Source organism: Phalaenopsis equestris, unplaced genomic scaffold, assembly GCF_001263595.1.
Source record: "Phalaenopsis equestris unplaced genomic scaffold, ASM126359v1 Scaffold232505, whole genome shotgun sequence".
In the NCBI taxonomy this organism is placed as follows: domain Eukaryota; kingdom Viridiplantae; phylum Streptophyta; class Magnoliopsida; order Asparagales; family Orchidaceae; genus Phalaenopsis; species Phalaenopsis equestris.
In genome coordinates, this window is record NW_018250470.1 from 30740 (window position 1) to 46760 (window position 16021).

Consider the following 16021-nt stretch of genomic DNA (forward strand, 5'->3'; position numbering starts at 1 on the left):
GCCATTATGCAAATTTTACCCCTACGAGAGATAATATGAATGAACTCTACCGCTACCTTACGGATGAAGATGCGAATTGGGAGACCAGAGATGATGGAAATGTAAGTTTTTCCTCATCATTTTTAAATCCAGTTTCAAAAGCTTGGCATTACTTCATTGCATCAAAATTATTTCCTACCATGAAAATCAATAAGGTAACTAAGAAGAGTGTCATTCTGAACTACTGTATTCAAACTGAAAAACTTATTGATGTTGGAACTATTATTATGAAATCGGTTTTGGGTTTGATTTTCAATGGATCTGCAATTGGACTTAGACATCCATCCACAATTTTTCTACTGTGCAGTCAATCACAAGTACCATATGAAAGTTGGGAAAAAGTGTTTCTTCCTTGGAAGCCGATGGATCCATAAGTCTATTGTAACTGTATTGAAATGGGAGATCAAAATGATATGAATGTGTTGATGGATCATGGATTTCATAATTCATCACCTGTTCAGCCCTACTACAACTCAAGTGCACCTTTGAAGAAGATCAAGATGATTGAAAAAGAGGTGCAGAATCTCATGCATGTGATTGGAAATATTACTGAAATGTTGGATCATCTGGATTGGAGATTAAAGGAACATTTTGAACATACTGGGCATATTGAAGATGGTTTGGTACACATGCTCAAGAAACATTCTTTGATTGAGGAGGAAAATTTGACTGATGAATTTTCATTTCGACCCTTATACAACTTGTATGTGCACTACCAATCTATGGGAGATATCCAGGAGGATGATAGTGAAGAAGATGTTTGAACATGATTTATGCATGGAACTTCTTTTTAGTATTATTTGTCTTAGTTATTTTTTTGTCTTGGATTGCATTTCTTTCTATTTTGGAACACTATCTATGTTTATGTTTTGAATTTGGATGTCTATATTTCAGTGTTAGGATGTTGGTTTGGTTTAGAACACTGAACTTGATGTTTGTTGGCTTGAAAAAATGTTAGTTTGTAATAGTGTGGATTTTATATATAAATGTGAGTTTTGTGTTGTTTGTGAAAGTTTTATGTTAGTGTGATGTTTAATTATGCTTAAAAACATTTATTTGAGTTAAATAGAGGTTGACGTAAAGAAGTACAGAACAGATTTCCACAATAACCAAAATTTGGTAAGTTTAAGCTCTAGCGCATGATGCGCCAATTTACAGAGCCTTGGCGCATGATGCGCCAAAGGTCCAAACAAGACTGATAGCCTAAAAACCTGCAAAATTGCACAGAAAAACTCCATTTTCACTACTTAAGTCGTCTCTTACCTCAAGACAGTGGTCTATGGCATCACATTGTTGGTGAAAGAGAAGGATTTGAAGGCTAAAAACCATAGATTCCATATTCGCTTGGTAAGAGCTTTACTTTAACTTAGAAATTTTTTATTTTCACCATGGATTTAGGAGATCCAAATTTTGGGATTTTTGATGAAAAATTTTGAAGAAAACTCATGGTGAAAAGTTTCTTACCAAATAATCTTGCTTGAGGAGTTAGATTTTTTATTTAGCAATTTATTTGGAATTATTTGGATTTTCGTAGAATTTTCAAATGGCTCCCTGAGTTAAGAGAGGAAGGCCATCCGAAGATTTTGAGATTTTGATTTTTGATGCACAAAGATTTGTTTGTTTCAATGCCCAACACAGTTACAATACTCAAATGGAGATGAAAAGAATGATCCAAGAACGGGTGTTTGCAAACCCGGGTGGCAAGATCGAGAGACTGATTCTTGCCATAAATTGGGAAAGATTCTACTACTTCACTATCATAGCAATTGTTTTGATGATTTGGGAGTTTTATGCAAACTTGAGATTCACTACTAATGACCACATCCTAGTTAGAGGTAAACAAGAATTTACTGTTGATCGAATCAATACTTTTTATGGTTTGAGGGGTGTATTTTAGATGAATATGCTGCATTCGTGATGACTGATTCATCATTGGATGAAGTGATTGCATTTTTGACTGATGAAAGAGGGGAGTGGAAGATTAAGAATAACAAGATAGTTAACTTCCATGTTTCCATGTTGACTATTCAGTCAAAAGTGTGGCACCACTTCATTTCTACCAGATTACTGCCAACAAATCATTTGGCTGATGTAACAAAAGGAGTTGTACTAAACTATTGCATTCAAAACATGAAAGCAATAGATGTTGGTGCACTTATAGTTCACTTATATGGTGCACTTATAGTTCAGCATGCTCAAAGTATTGCTGGTAGCTCTACTGCTGGTGGTTTGGGATACCTTGCCCTGATTTTCAATCTATGTGAACCAGGAGGAGTAGAGTCTCATAGAAATGAAGAAAGATTACAGCAACAAAATCTGATTGGGAATCATATAATTTACAGAGTGGAATTATTTGTTGAATCTAGAGGTGGAAGAAGGGATGGGTCCTCTACATCTACTGCAGAGGTGTCTACTTCTCACTCTGCATCACTTGAAAGTATTATGGACCAATTGATGATTCAATAAATGGACATAGTTAATATTCAAACCCAGTTGGGAGAGATAGGAGTAAGAAATGCTTATAATTATGAATATCAGCAGAGGAGATTTCAACATGATATTGACTTTGAAAATACTATGGTAAGACATCTTAGGGGTGAACCTAATGTGGACTTTCCTGCTTGCCCCAATTTCACTCCTTATGCTCTTGTTCATGATGAAGAAGAAGAAGAAGAAGAAGATTTTGATGATGATGAGGAAGGATATGAGAATTGATTTTTATGAGTTTAGTTTAGTGTGTTTTGATGTTTGTTTGTTTTTTGTGAGTGTATTGTGATGTACTTTTATTTGGAACCTGTTGTAGTACAAACTTTTATGTTGAACTGAATCTGTAATAATAACTATATACTTTCACTTTTTCTGTATTTTTAGTATTTTCAGTTTTTGTATTCTTGTTTTTAATTCTCAGCAAGTTCTTTAGAATATATTATGTTTTATTTAATATTTTAAAGCCTCTATGTAGTTTTACAGAAGATTTTACAATTAGTACCTGCAGTATACCAGAACCCAGTTTCATAGTCAGAAATCCTCTACATGTCAGTTTTTATTTTCATGCATTTATTGTTTTCTTTCACCTACTAAGTTTTATACTAAAAATATTTTTAAAATCACTTGAAAACTTAAGTTTGGGGGAAAGAAAATTTTATTTTGAAAAGAAGTAAACTAAATTTTATTTGTCCTCAAGTAACTATATTTTAAAAATTACTTTAAAATGGCCTAGGAATTAAAATTTAACTTTAAATGACTTTACTTCTATTTGTAAATATTATGGTAAATTTAGGTAAAAAGTTTTTAATAATGAAGGTCAATTCTAAATTTAAAGATATTTGGTATGATAGGATAAGACTATGTTTTTCTATTCAAAGTAAAGAAAACTGTATTTTTGAAGTGTTAAGAATTTTAGAGTTTCATGTAAGAAGAAAAGAATAAGACTTTATAAAAAATCATAAACTAATATAAATTTATAAAGTGAAGAAATGTATAGAGTCTTAACTTTAAGAAGAGGATAGTGAAGTTCAAAATCATTAAAGGCTATCCAGATATAGTAATCCTCACTTGGAAAAGAAAAAGAAAAAGAAAAGAAATGATTGAAAAGATCCTAAAAGAAAAAAAAAAGAAAGAGAAAAGAAAAGAAAAAGAAAAATAAGTGAGGAGAAGCTTGAGGAGATGTCTAATTAAAAATTGGCTTCACTTGAATCAACTTAAGGAAAAAGCTTCATTAGATTTTCTAAACTTATATTGGAGTATTATAAGCATTCCTAGTAAAGTTTTCATGATTTTTTTTTTGATGTGAATGTTTTAAATGTTATTAATATGACAAATTGCAATTCTTCTTGAAATAAATAGAGATTCAAAAATCTTAAATTTGATTACTGAGTATTCTTAAACTTAGAGTTTGATCTAAGTTATTAAAGGTTTTTCTTGAATTTTGTTATTCTATTTATTAAACTAAAGTATAGAAATTATAAGTTAATCTCTATCCTAAGACATATGCTTATATGTAATAAAAGTGTCACTTGAGCATAAGTAATATTTAAGTTTGGGAGATTTTGATACACCAAAATAATATATTGTTTTAAGTACATATCTTATGCTTATTTTTTGTGATATTGCACTTTAAAGAGGGTATTTTTATGTTTTTATTGCAGGAATATCATTTTTGGCAGGTATATTATTTTTAGGCATTTGGAGAAAATATAGCAAAAAGGACAAAATTTGGAGCCAAAATAGTGAATTTTGAGATTCTGGCGCATGATGCGACAGAGACAACTTTTTGGAAAATAAGGCAGTTTGAGATGAATTTTGCACAAAATTTTAAAAGGACACTTGTTCTACACACCTATTGGAGTAATTCAATGCATCTAGATACTTTGGAAGGTTCTTTTATGAAGGGATATATCTCTTGGATCAAATGACATATCTTTTGAATTCAAAAGAGTTGACTTTTACAGGGAACATTTGGAGGGAATTTGGAATTCTTTTCAAAGGAGACAGCCCAATAATAAAGAAGAAGACCTTAAAGAGACTTCAAAGAAAGAATAGGGAAGAGAAAGATAGGGGAAAAAAACTTGGCGTGAGAGACAAGAGGAGAGAAGAGGACATTTTCTTCTAGGGTTGTAATAGGAGAGGGAAGGTGAGAGATTTCTTCTTCATTACACTTCTAAGAGAGAATTGAGTGGGATTGTAAAGAGAGAAAGACTTTGAGAGAACTTCTAGGGATTTTCTTGGGAAGGATTGTGAGATAAGTTGTGTCTTTTATTTTTTTTTTGTTTTGTAAACTTGTTTTTATATATGAAATCTGTGTTTTGTCGTATCCTTCTCATGAATTTTGAGTAGCCCTTCTTTAGAATTTTGAGTAGCCTTCTTTATCCTTCTCCCTACTTTGAGATATGGCTTTGTGAAGAATTAATTTTGTTTTCTATGGTCTTAAATGTTAATAATTTGTGATGATTTGAACTCCGATCTTCATTTACTTTTTGATCTAGCCAACTAAAATGTTAAAACTCTGAAATGTTAAAACTTGTTGAGAAAATGTTAAAACTTATTGAGAAACATATGTTCTGAAAAGGGATATGATTTTTATAACATAGGGAGAGTCACATTTAATTTCATGGGAGAGTATGTCATCCATGAGATTGGGTGCAAAAAATTGGAAAATATACTTTGTTGAATACAAAATTGGAGATTTTAAAATGACAGATTAAAATCCCCAATTTGGTCTAATTGAATGGAAACTGATGCGAGATTTTTACCCCTCAGGTGAGGGAGTAGTGGGAGCTCTGGAGTGGCAGTTGGTATCCTCCCAGCCAAACCACAAAATTAGGGACCAAACTCTGGATTATTCAATGTTCTTTAACACTCGAAAGAGGGTAAAGAATAAGATTGCTCCTATTTAGCACAAAATAGTTTATATAAATATTTTTACATGATTTTAATTTTTTCACAATCCATATACTCATTGTAAAGAGGAATGACGCTTTCTTAAATTTGAACTTTTCATCAAAATAAAAACTTTTTTTAGTTTTCATAATTTTACTTTTGAAAGTTAGTTCTTAGTTAACTTTGTTTTTTAACTTTAACTGCATTTTATATATGTTTTTTAACTGCATTTTATTTAGCATTTACCTTAGTAGTTAATATTCAAACTTCGCACTTTACTTTACTTTTTTTATTTTTAATTATAAAATAATTTTAAATTTTTAAGTAAAGGATTTTTCAACTTCCCTATGGGATCGATATCTAGGACTCCATTAGGGCACTTTATTACTTGAGTGATACGTATACTTGCGTTGATTTTAATGAGGATTTTGCTGTTTAAAAAAAGTTTTATTATTTTTCTGAGTCACGTCATCATTGAAGATCCAATCTTGTGATTCATTGGTTGGGCAGCTGGATTCACGTTCAGTTGGTAGCAGGAGAAATTGAGCGATATACCAAGCATTTTTGTCACTAACCAAGCGAACACATCCATATGCTCCGAAAGAGTTTAGATTAGCAAATGCTTAGCCTTTATATCAAAATATTTGCCTATTATAAAACATTTATCGTGTTCTCCTCTGGCCATAGGTATTTAAGGATTATCTCACTAATATCGAGAACTCCTTCTCTACGTTGTCGACCATCAGAAGGTAACAGATATGAGATTGCTCCATGTTCTATTGAATGGTAATGATCTCACCACCACCGATAAATTTCATCATTACATGGTAAGTGGAAGCCACGGCCTTATAGTCATTCAATAATGAGCAACAGAAGATCGCATTATAAGTTGGTGAGGAGTCCATCACCAAAAAGTCCTCCATATACATAATTTTTTTATCACCCTCCCCCTAAGTTACTAGTAATGCAATCACTCCCTATGCTTCCTTCCTCTCGCCAGAGAATTTTAAGATTAAGCTAGTCGGTGTTTTCAACTAGTCAGTTGTAAGGTTCATCTTATCAAAAATTGCTATAAATAGAAAGATCACAAAGCTACCAGTATTGACTAAGATGATACCAATATGGTAGTTATTAATCATAGCAATGATGAAGATGGCATCATTACAAGGGTTCTCCTTAGGGGGCAGGTCCGTGTTAGTGAAGGTGATTGGTGGATGATTGTTGCACTTGGAAGAGAAATTGGGTGTGCACAGTTTGTCCGATTAGAACTACTTCAAATGGAACCGCAAGGATAAATCTTCATCTCTAAATATTGCTAGCACAAATCCAGTGATATGTATGGTGTTGGCTTGAATTAGCTCATATGATATCTCCTCAACTGGAGCCTTTTCATGCCTCTAAGTTGCATCTACCGGTGCCACAAAATCCTTGAGCTTCCCAACACTTATCAACTCCTTTATCTAAGGTTACAGTGTAACAGCTTTTTACATGTTCTGAAGTTCTAGCATCTCCTTATGGAATATAGTGAAAAATGAACGAAGGCTCTCATGGTGCCTCATCATTATCTATAGCAAGGTTTGTGAACTCTTTTAAAATTTTTTGACATTTGCAAATGGTGCCACAAAAATTCTCTTCAAATTGGAAAAGGAGGTAATTACTTCAGGTGGTAGTCGGTTAAACCACTTACGAGTTGTTCTAACAACGTGGTGAAGAAGAGGCACAGCATTGATGATCCTCACAAGAAAACCACTAATTCAAATGATGCTAGGTGACTGGCCAGATCAGTTCTACCATTATAGGACTCAAGGGATGGCACTTTGAACTTTTAAGGGGTCTTGATAGCTGAAATCTGCAGAGAGAATGCATTCTTCGGCTGATGACGGGCTTGATTACACCCAAAATACTGTCTATCTAGCTATGTAGACCCAACAGAGTCCTGATACTAGAAGTCTCATTGTCTTTCTTAGGCCTAGATTGCCCTTTGGTCATTAGATGTTAGTCGTTAGTCTTGAAGGTTCTCCTTTCGAGGGGTCTCCTTCATTCATTGAGCTATCACTTTTATGATGAACTCTATCATCTGGCTCATCATTTGGTTTCTCAACTCCTAGATTTAATGTTATACAAAATCTCAGGTGCACTCCATATCAGTAGTGTCTCTCAGGTAAGCTTCTTCTCATTGTTGTGCTTCTCTTCTTATCATTGGCAAGATTTGTGCTTGCTGCACCATTCAAGAAGTAGAATATGTGGTTATTTTATAAATCACACCCAATGAATAGATCATAGAATATGAGAGAGAGAGAGAGCATATTATAGTAGAATTTCTAGAGATTTAATCTTTGATTGGATAGTCTCTTCTGTAGAAATGGCTACCTTATTTATAGGCAATGGGGGTACAAGAAGTACATAATTACTTGCTTGCCCATATTTTAATAAGGGCATTATATGGTATTTTACATGGAAAAAAATAAATAAATAATTAAATAAAAATTCCTTAGCTCAGTTGCCTCGACACTCGGTTGCTTGAGGTTGGTAATCCTTGGATCGGCAAAGCCCATTCAGTAGACTTTGCTGATTTTGGATAGCTGGCTAATTTTAGTTGTCTTTTAGTTGTTTGGAGCTTTGCTCAATAGCTTTGTCAGTCGGTCGGCGGTTTTGATCTGTTGGTTGACAATTGACCCCTTAGGTGATACTCCTATGGATATGAAGGGACTATGTTGTCGAGTAGAGGATGAATCATCCAATAGATAGCCCAACCCTTTCATAGAGGAATCTTTGAGGAGCTCTTATAGGTGTCAATATGAACATTTTCATTGTCTTGGTGAGTCTAAAGGGGTTCCTTTGAGATGACTAACGATGTTATTGTGAGAATTGGGTCAATATCACCTCTCACTTAGACATGTTTTGATCTTCAACCTAGGGAGCTTTCAGTCGACCGACTTGGTATACTGCTTCAAGGGAACCATGAGGGAATGAACCTTATAAACTCATGTGAAGTGTCCTTTGATCCTTTGGGGCCACATTAGGCCATGCTTCTTTTGGTACATTATATTTCCTCGAGATTCACACTGACACATTTTTTGTGAACACCTTCGGTCAGCTTAGAATACATCTCTCAGGGAATCGTGAGAAAATGGACCTTGTAGGCTGACGATATGTGTCTTTTGATCCTTTGTGGGTCATCTTTGGCCATGCTTCTTTTGTAGTTAGATTTTATCGGGATTCATGCTGACATATTTTTTGGTGTACAAATATGTATACTTAGAATATCAACAAAGGCTTCCCACTAACTGAGGCTAGCTAAATGAATCCTTTTTTCTCAATTATGTCCAACTGAGTGTCATATTTTTAATTAATTCTAATATATTACGATCATTTTTATACAACATGCCCAAGTCTTTTTAGGCCTATCTCTAACTTTCATATCAAAAATTAAATCTAAAAATCTACTCTTCTAACAGGATATTCATATGATCGTTGCTTAATGTGACCAATCCATTCAACACAATTCTCTATAATTTTTTCTGCCATTGGAGCTATACCTTTTACTTATATATTTATTTTTCGTTTAGTCTCTAAGTGTATATCCACTCATTCACCTAATCATTCTCATCTCAGCAACACTCATTTTATCCTCATCTTTTATAGGCCAACATTCTACGCCATAAAGCATTGCAGGTCTCCCACCATCTTACAAAACTTCCTTTCAGCCTAAGCAGTACTTTCCCTGTCATACAATTAGCTTGATGCATTTCTCCACTCAACCATCCAACTTGGATTTTAATAATAACATTCCTATCATTGTGGCTTTGAAAAATAGACTTGAGATATCTAAGATGATCAATTTCCCTAAATCTACTACTACTAAAATTAAATTCAATTTATTCAGTTTTAGATTTACTCAAATGAAAGTTTTTATATTCTAAAGTTGACAGCTATAATTCAAGTTTCTCCTGAACTTTTTCTCCAGTCTTATCCAACAGAAGTACAACATAAAAAAATAAAAAATAAATAAATAAAATAAAAATAAAAATCAATAAAAAACATACAATAAGATACATCCTCCTGTAAATGTATAGTAAGAACATCCATAACTAAAGAAAAAAAAGATATGCGCTTAAAGCCTTTCCTTGATGTAATCTAACTAAAATAGAAAATTATTTGGTCAATCCCCCTTCTTTCATAACATAAGTAACAGCTCTAGCATACATATCTTTAATGATTAGAGTACAAGTCATATTAATACCATCCTTTTCTGAAACTCTCCAAAGTAATTATCTTGGTACCTTATCATAAGCTTTTTTCTAAATCAATGAAAATCATATGAAGATTCTTCTTATGTTCTTTAAACTTCTCCATCAAACCTCTTAATAAATGTATAGCTTCCACAGTATACTTGCCTGGCATAAATTCAAACTAATTTTAAGAAACCTTCTTATCACATCTTAACCTATGTTCAATTACTCTCTCCCAATTTTAATGTACAACACAATAACTTAATTCATGTATAATTTTCACTCTTATGCATCCCCTTTATTCTTAAAAATAAGTATCAAAATACTCTTCCTCCACTCATTTGCCTTCTATTTAATTTAAAAAATAATAATAATAACAAGTTTGGTAAGCCAAGAAACTCCTAAATCCTCTAAAAAATCCACACTTCTATTACGATACCATTAGGTCCTATTGACCTTTTTGCCCTTCATTTTCCTTAAAGCTTCCACAACTTTTGTTTTACTAATGTGATTGTAAAAATAAAAAGTTTTATTATTATTAACTATATTAAGAACATAAAAATTGGTCATTTTTTTAAAAATCTTTATTTAAAAGTTTATTAAAATATCTCACCCATCTATATTGAATATCTTTATCTAAGAAAATCACTATTTGATTTTCATCCTTAATGCATTTCACTTGAACTAAATTTTTACTTTTCATATCTCTTTGTTTGGCTTGTTTATACTTATATCTTTTACCCTCTTTAGTATCTAATCTTTTATAAAAATCATCGAAAGTAAAGTTCTTAACATCACAAATTGTTCTCTTAAACTTTTTATATATTTTCATATGAGTCGTCATATACTTTTACCAATTCTCTAAGTACTAACATTTAAATAATTTTTTATAACAAATTTTTTAATATTTTATCTTTTCTTGTACATAATTATTCCACTACAAACTATTCTTATTTTCAAAGCTTTTCCTTTTTGTTTTTCATGTGCATCTCTTGCAACTTGTTTAATTTTGCTAAAGAGTCTATCTGACATTGCTTTAACTTCTTCATGAACATCCCAAATCTTAAGATCATGAAGTTTACCCATAAAAATAAATTTATTTGTCTTTTAAGTGTTTCCATCTAGTTTTATGAAAATATTCAGTTGTATTTTTTTTTTTATTTGCGAACCCTCATCTTAAAATCCAAACCAATAATTGATGTCGAGTACTTGAATTTTTACTTTAAATGACTTTACAATCTTTACAATTTCAATGATCTCTTTTTATCACAAGAACCAAATCAATTTTTGTTTTATTAGAAGCATTTTTATAAGTGATAATGCACTCATTTTTTTTCTTAAATAATGTATTGACAATAATAAAATCATTAACAAAATCAAAATTCTATATTTAACATGTCCATTTAAATCTTCTTCAATAAAATTCTTTCTTTAAGAGGTATCCTTTGGATTTATTCTTCTAGGTCATTCCAAATTTTTTTTTGCACAAATATCTTATAACATTAAAAATATTACCATCAATAACAATCTTTAAGGCCACGATAAAATTTTATCTCTAATTCTATTAATTTTTATGGCATTATCTTTCGAACGCTTACCTATAATTACACTTATACTATTTCTAGTAAGAGTCAAACGAAGAACAAAGTTTAAAGCCTAAACTATCACTTTTGTTAGTCTTTTCTCCTGTTCATTTAGTTTCTTGAATGCATTAACTATTTTTCTAAAAAAAATATTACATCAGTACTACGCACGTAGAGTAACGTGCGTAGCCAATGCAATCACGTCACGACACCCCGCGCGACAAAGAAAAAAAACGGCGCGGTAACACGGATAATATTCTCATCCATGTTATTCATGTGTTATTGTGTCTTATTCATGTGTTATTGTGTCCTGGGAATATTTTTGATGTTATAATAATGTTATAATAACACAATAACATAACACAATAACACATCAATAACACATCAATAACACACAATAACACATGAATAAGACGAAGGAGAATATTCCCCCGTGTTACTGCGCTGTTTTTCTGTTGGGAATATTCCCCATTTTATTCAAGTGTTATTGTGTGTTATTCATGTGTTATTGTGTCCTGAAAATATTCTTGGTGTTATAATAACACAATAACACATCAATAACACATGAATAACACAATAACACATGAATAACACGGGGAGAATATTCCTCGTGTTACCGCGCCGTTTTTTTTTTTCTCTGTTGTGCGGGGTGTCGTGGCATGATTTCATTGGCTACGCACGTTACTTTACGTGCATAGTACTGATGCAATATTTTTTTCATTTTTCTATGAAGAATAATATCTATTAATATCATTAATTTTGAGAGTGCCTATATTTTAAAATCATATCCTAATAATAGTTTTATTGACTAACATTATAAATTGAACTAAAAGAGTAATCAAAATTATTTAAAGGAAGCATAAATTGCCAAACAAAAATCATCCCATCAAAAGGTCGAGCTGTATTAATCTCCAATATCATATTAAGATATTAATTAGCGTTTAATTCAACAATGAGATGTACTATTACCTTAAATAATAATAGCCATTAATATTATTAAATTTATTATTTGACCGTCATTATTATCATTAAACTATTTTTTTGTTTCATATTTTTTTAATAAAAATATATTCCCAATACACTCGAGTACTTGACAAAATTGAAAAACTACCGTGAAGAAACCAATTGAAAAAGCAATTCTTAAAATGCCTTTTTTCCATGGACAACTCGAAAAACACAGCATATCAAATATGTTTCAAATAAAGCTTCCACCTTACCATTTACAAAACACGAGAAAATGCATCATCTGATCCTCTCATAAACTACTCTCCAATATACGAGAAATTATTACATACGGATCCCGTACGCAGCACTACGTGGGTACTCCAGCAATATGCCGCCATATGTGCTATATCAGGCCCACCTCCCGTTGAGACTATTAAGTGAAACCATGAAAGTTATTGAGAGGATAATTGGGGTATATTGTTGAGTTATTAAAACATTAATTCTAATAACACCGCAATAATCTCTCCATAACATCTTTTATTACACCCTCAATAACCTCCACAGTTCCACTTCATAATAATCTCATAATAACACCCCAATATTCTCCGCCCCCTGCATAACTTCCACAATAATCTCATAATAACACCTCAATGATCTCTCAAAAATTTCCGCAACGTCACTTCAATAACATCTTAATAACCTTCACGCTGCGATATTATTGAAAATCCGCACACAGGACTACGTAAGTACTTTATATGTAATAATTTCTCCAAATACACGCTCCTTCAACTAATTTGAAGTTGAGCTAAAATTAATTCAGAACAATTCAGCAAAGAAAGAAATTGGTACGCTTAGGATGACGTCTGAAAAGCTAAACAAAATTTACATGCTGTAGCATGCAAAAAGAGAGAACAAAATATATTTGGGGCCCAATTTGGTATCACCTTTGATTTCAACTTTTACTTTGTCTATTTTCTTTATATTTTACTTAAAACATTCGCTATTTCAGTTATTTTTAAAACACTCAGAAACAATTTTTACATGTTTTAAAATTTCTAAAAAACAAACTAATTTATTTTTTAAAACCAAAAAACAAGAACTTTCAAAATATATACACCAAACAAATATATTTTAAAATGAAACCAAAAATAATAAACAAAAAAACAAAAACAAAAGTGATCCCAAACACAGCCTCAAAACAGATGATTCCGCACGCCCGCAGTTTTCGCTTCCACGATCCACAATCAAAAGCATTCGATCGAAAAACTTGGGCTGTGAGAATACTGTTATTTTAAAACCTTAAATGAAACAGTTCCAAAAAACCCTAATCAATGATATGTTGTTAATAATAAACAGACAAATTGTTTAGATTTCATTCCGGTGGCCTTCCTTCAAATCTAAGCAGTTTTAAAAGATGGCATCGTACTCTGTCGGGGTTCGTTGCACACTTGATAAAAATCCAAATAAGCAGATTATTAATAAATATCAGAGTTAAAATATTTAAACAAGCATGTCATTAAAAATTCAGAAACACTCATTGAAGTAAAGCGAGTATGTTCCCCCTGTGAATGCTACTCTGATAAAAGCATGTCCCCAACAGCATCCACCTGCTAGCTCCTGTGGTTTATTCTTCTTCTTCAGCTTCTTCAAGCCATTTAACAAAAGGCTCGAGAGATTTCACAAAAGTTTGTCTGGAATGTTGCATGGTCAAAGTTAGTATAGAAACGACAGAGAAAGGTTCAAGGGATTTGATTATATTTGATTAAAAGACATTGGCAGAGTTACTCTTGATAACAGCACTAGGAGGAAAATCATGGGCATTGATAATGTCAGTAAGAGCAATTGTTTTATTATTCAAAGAATCCTTTTAGTGCATTTTTGTAACATAACTTGCATAGAATTTGAGAACTTTGTAAAAAAAGGATTTTTAATAAAATTTTTAACTTCATCTTGGTTGTTTAATTTGAATGAAAAATAAAACTAATTTAGATATATACGACAATAATGAGTATATGCTTACTTTTGACAAAATTAGCAAAACTAATAAAATCATGCAAGCATGCACAAACTTAGAAATATCACTCAACTAGAACTGGTAAAGGTTGAAATCAAAATTGATTTTACTAAAGACCATCTGTGTGATGCTTTTCAAATAAGAGTAAAGAACAAGGATTTCAGTCTGTTAAATCTATTGTTATGTCAAGAACCTCATTATATCTTGCACATATATCTAGTTAGACTAAATGATGCAATCAATTTAGGTGGTAAGTCATATGAATATATTATTATTGATAATTTCACCAGATTATATGGGTTAGATTTCTGCTAAATAAAAGTAATTTATTTTAGGAGTTTAAACAAATTTTAAGAAAAAAAAAGTGTCTTATATTAGTGAAATACAGAACTCATGATAGAGTCTGAAAATGAAAAAGTTGTGAGCTTTCGTACGAAAATAGAAATTACGCACAATTTTTCTGCGCTAAGAGCACATTCACAAAAAAGAATAGCTAAACAACAATAAGACGATAATTAAGCCTGCACTACCTAAATTGATAAGACAACATTATGAGTTTGCTATGTCGATGCCTAGCATAAGGGCATTATTTTCTTTTATTAGCCTCAGGGGAATTTAGTCTTCTATTATTAATTATTGTTTGGTATAAATAGGGCTTAATAGTTTAGGGTTAGGTTTATTCATGAGATTGGGTATTGAGTCTTTGGGCTAGGGTTTATAAGATATTTCTTATCTCTTAAATTGCAGAATTTTGGAGAGATCGCCAACCTCCTGAATTGTAGGTGCTTAACTTATGTATTCGTGTTGCGTTGTTTGATGTTCTTGAAATAAAAATATCTTTGCCCTAATTTCTATAACAAATTTTCTACCAAACTGATATCAGAGAGTTCGACTCGAAAGAGGAACGTGGCCTCTAGGGCGCGCCGGCTTCATGAAGAGGTCACGCAAAATAGTCGTGATTCACTGGTCGAGAAGCCATGACAGAATCGCATACAACCTTCATCGATCTAGAACCTTTGTGTTACTTTTCTTTCAAAGCATACAGATGAAAAGATTACGTTTTTTTTTTCTATATGTGTAGATGACATATCTCATTTTTGTACATGATAGATGCACACATGCAAAGTTTTTATACATTTTTGACATATTAATGCAATTGCAACGTTCATCGTCGCATCAATGAAACTTCATGGTCGCATCAATGAAGGGATCGCAGCTTACAGGCGGCTCCTTCGCGACCACCCATCGTGATTTAGTTGTGATTCGACCTTGATGGGGAGAAATGTTGCGTACATGTTACGCGTGACACTCCTCTACCAAAGCCGCAAGATGGTCATGAATCGTGCTAGCTGAGAAGAGGGATTGTGGTGCACAAGATTTTGCATGGTACAAATGAAATAAAATACGTACAAACCCAATCCAAACTATCTAGGAAGCCATCGATGAAATTTCAACATACAGTAGTTTCTCCGTCGTGACCGAAAATCATTCGGGGAGGAATGACAACCAAAACAAGTAGATGCTTTGGAGAATAAATCGGAAAAAAAGGTGAGCCAACTTAAATGAAAGATGGGGTAAAGGTTCTCAATTATAGAAAGAAGATTTTTCTTGGGGGGAAACCTATTTTAGGGCTAATTTGAGAGCTTGGAGGAGATAAAGAGGAAGCTTATTGAGATGCATTCCAAGTCCCCAACGGCAATTCAATTTGTTAAACCTAAGCAAGGGAAGACCGCAAAATCCTTGGCTGAATCGAAAGAGAAAGATCGAATGAAAGGAACAGGAGGAAAACGCCCACCATCAACAACCCCCTCCTAGGACTTCGATGGGGG

At 32.5% G+C, this 16021-nt stretch overlaps 1 protein-coding gene across 1 annotated transcript in view; it reads right to left on the bottom strand.

Annotated features, from left to right (window-relative positions):
- Positions 1 to 13632: 13632 nt before the first annotated feature.
- The window catches only part of LOC110038329 (basic leucine zipper and W2 domain-containing protein 2-like), a 41450-nt gene continuing 39061 nt past the window's right edge, over positions 13633 to 16021 (bottom strand). The window contains exon 8 of the mRNA XM_020743132.1: positions 13633 to 13869. Coding sequence (XP_020598791.1) covers positions 13803 to 13869 — 67 coding nt within the window. The 3' untranslated portion in view covers positions 13633 to 13802. The remainder of the gene's footprint in view (positions 13870 to 16021) is intronic.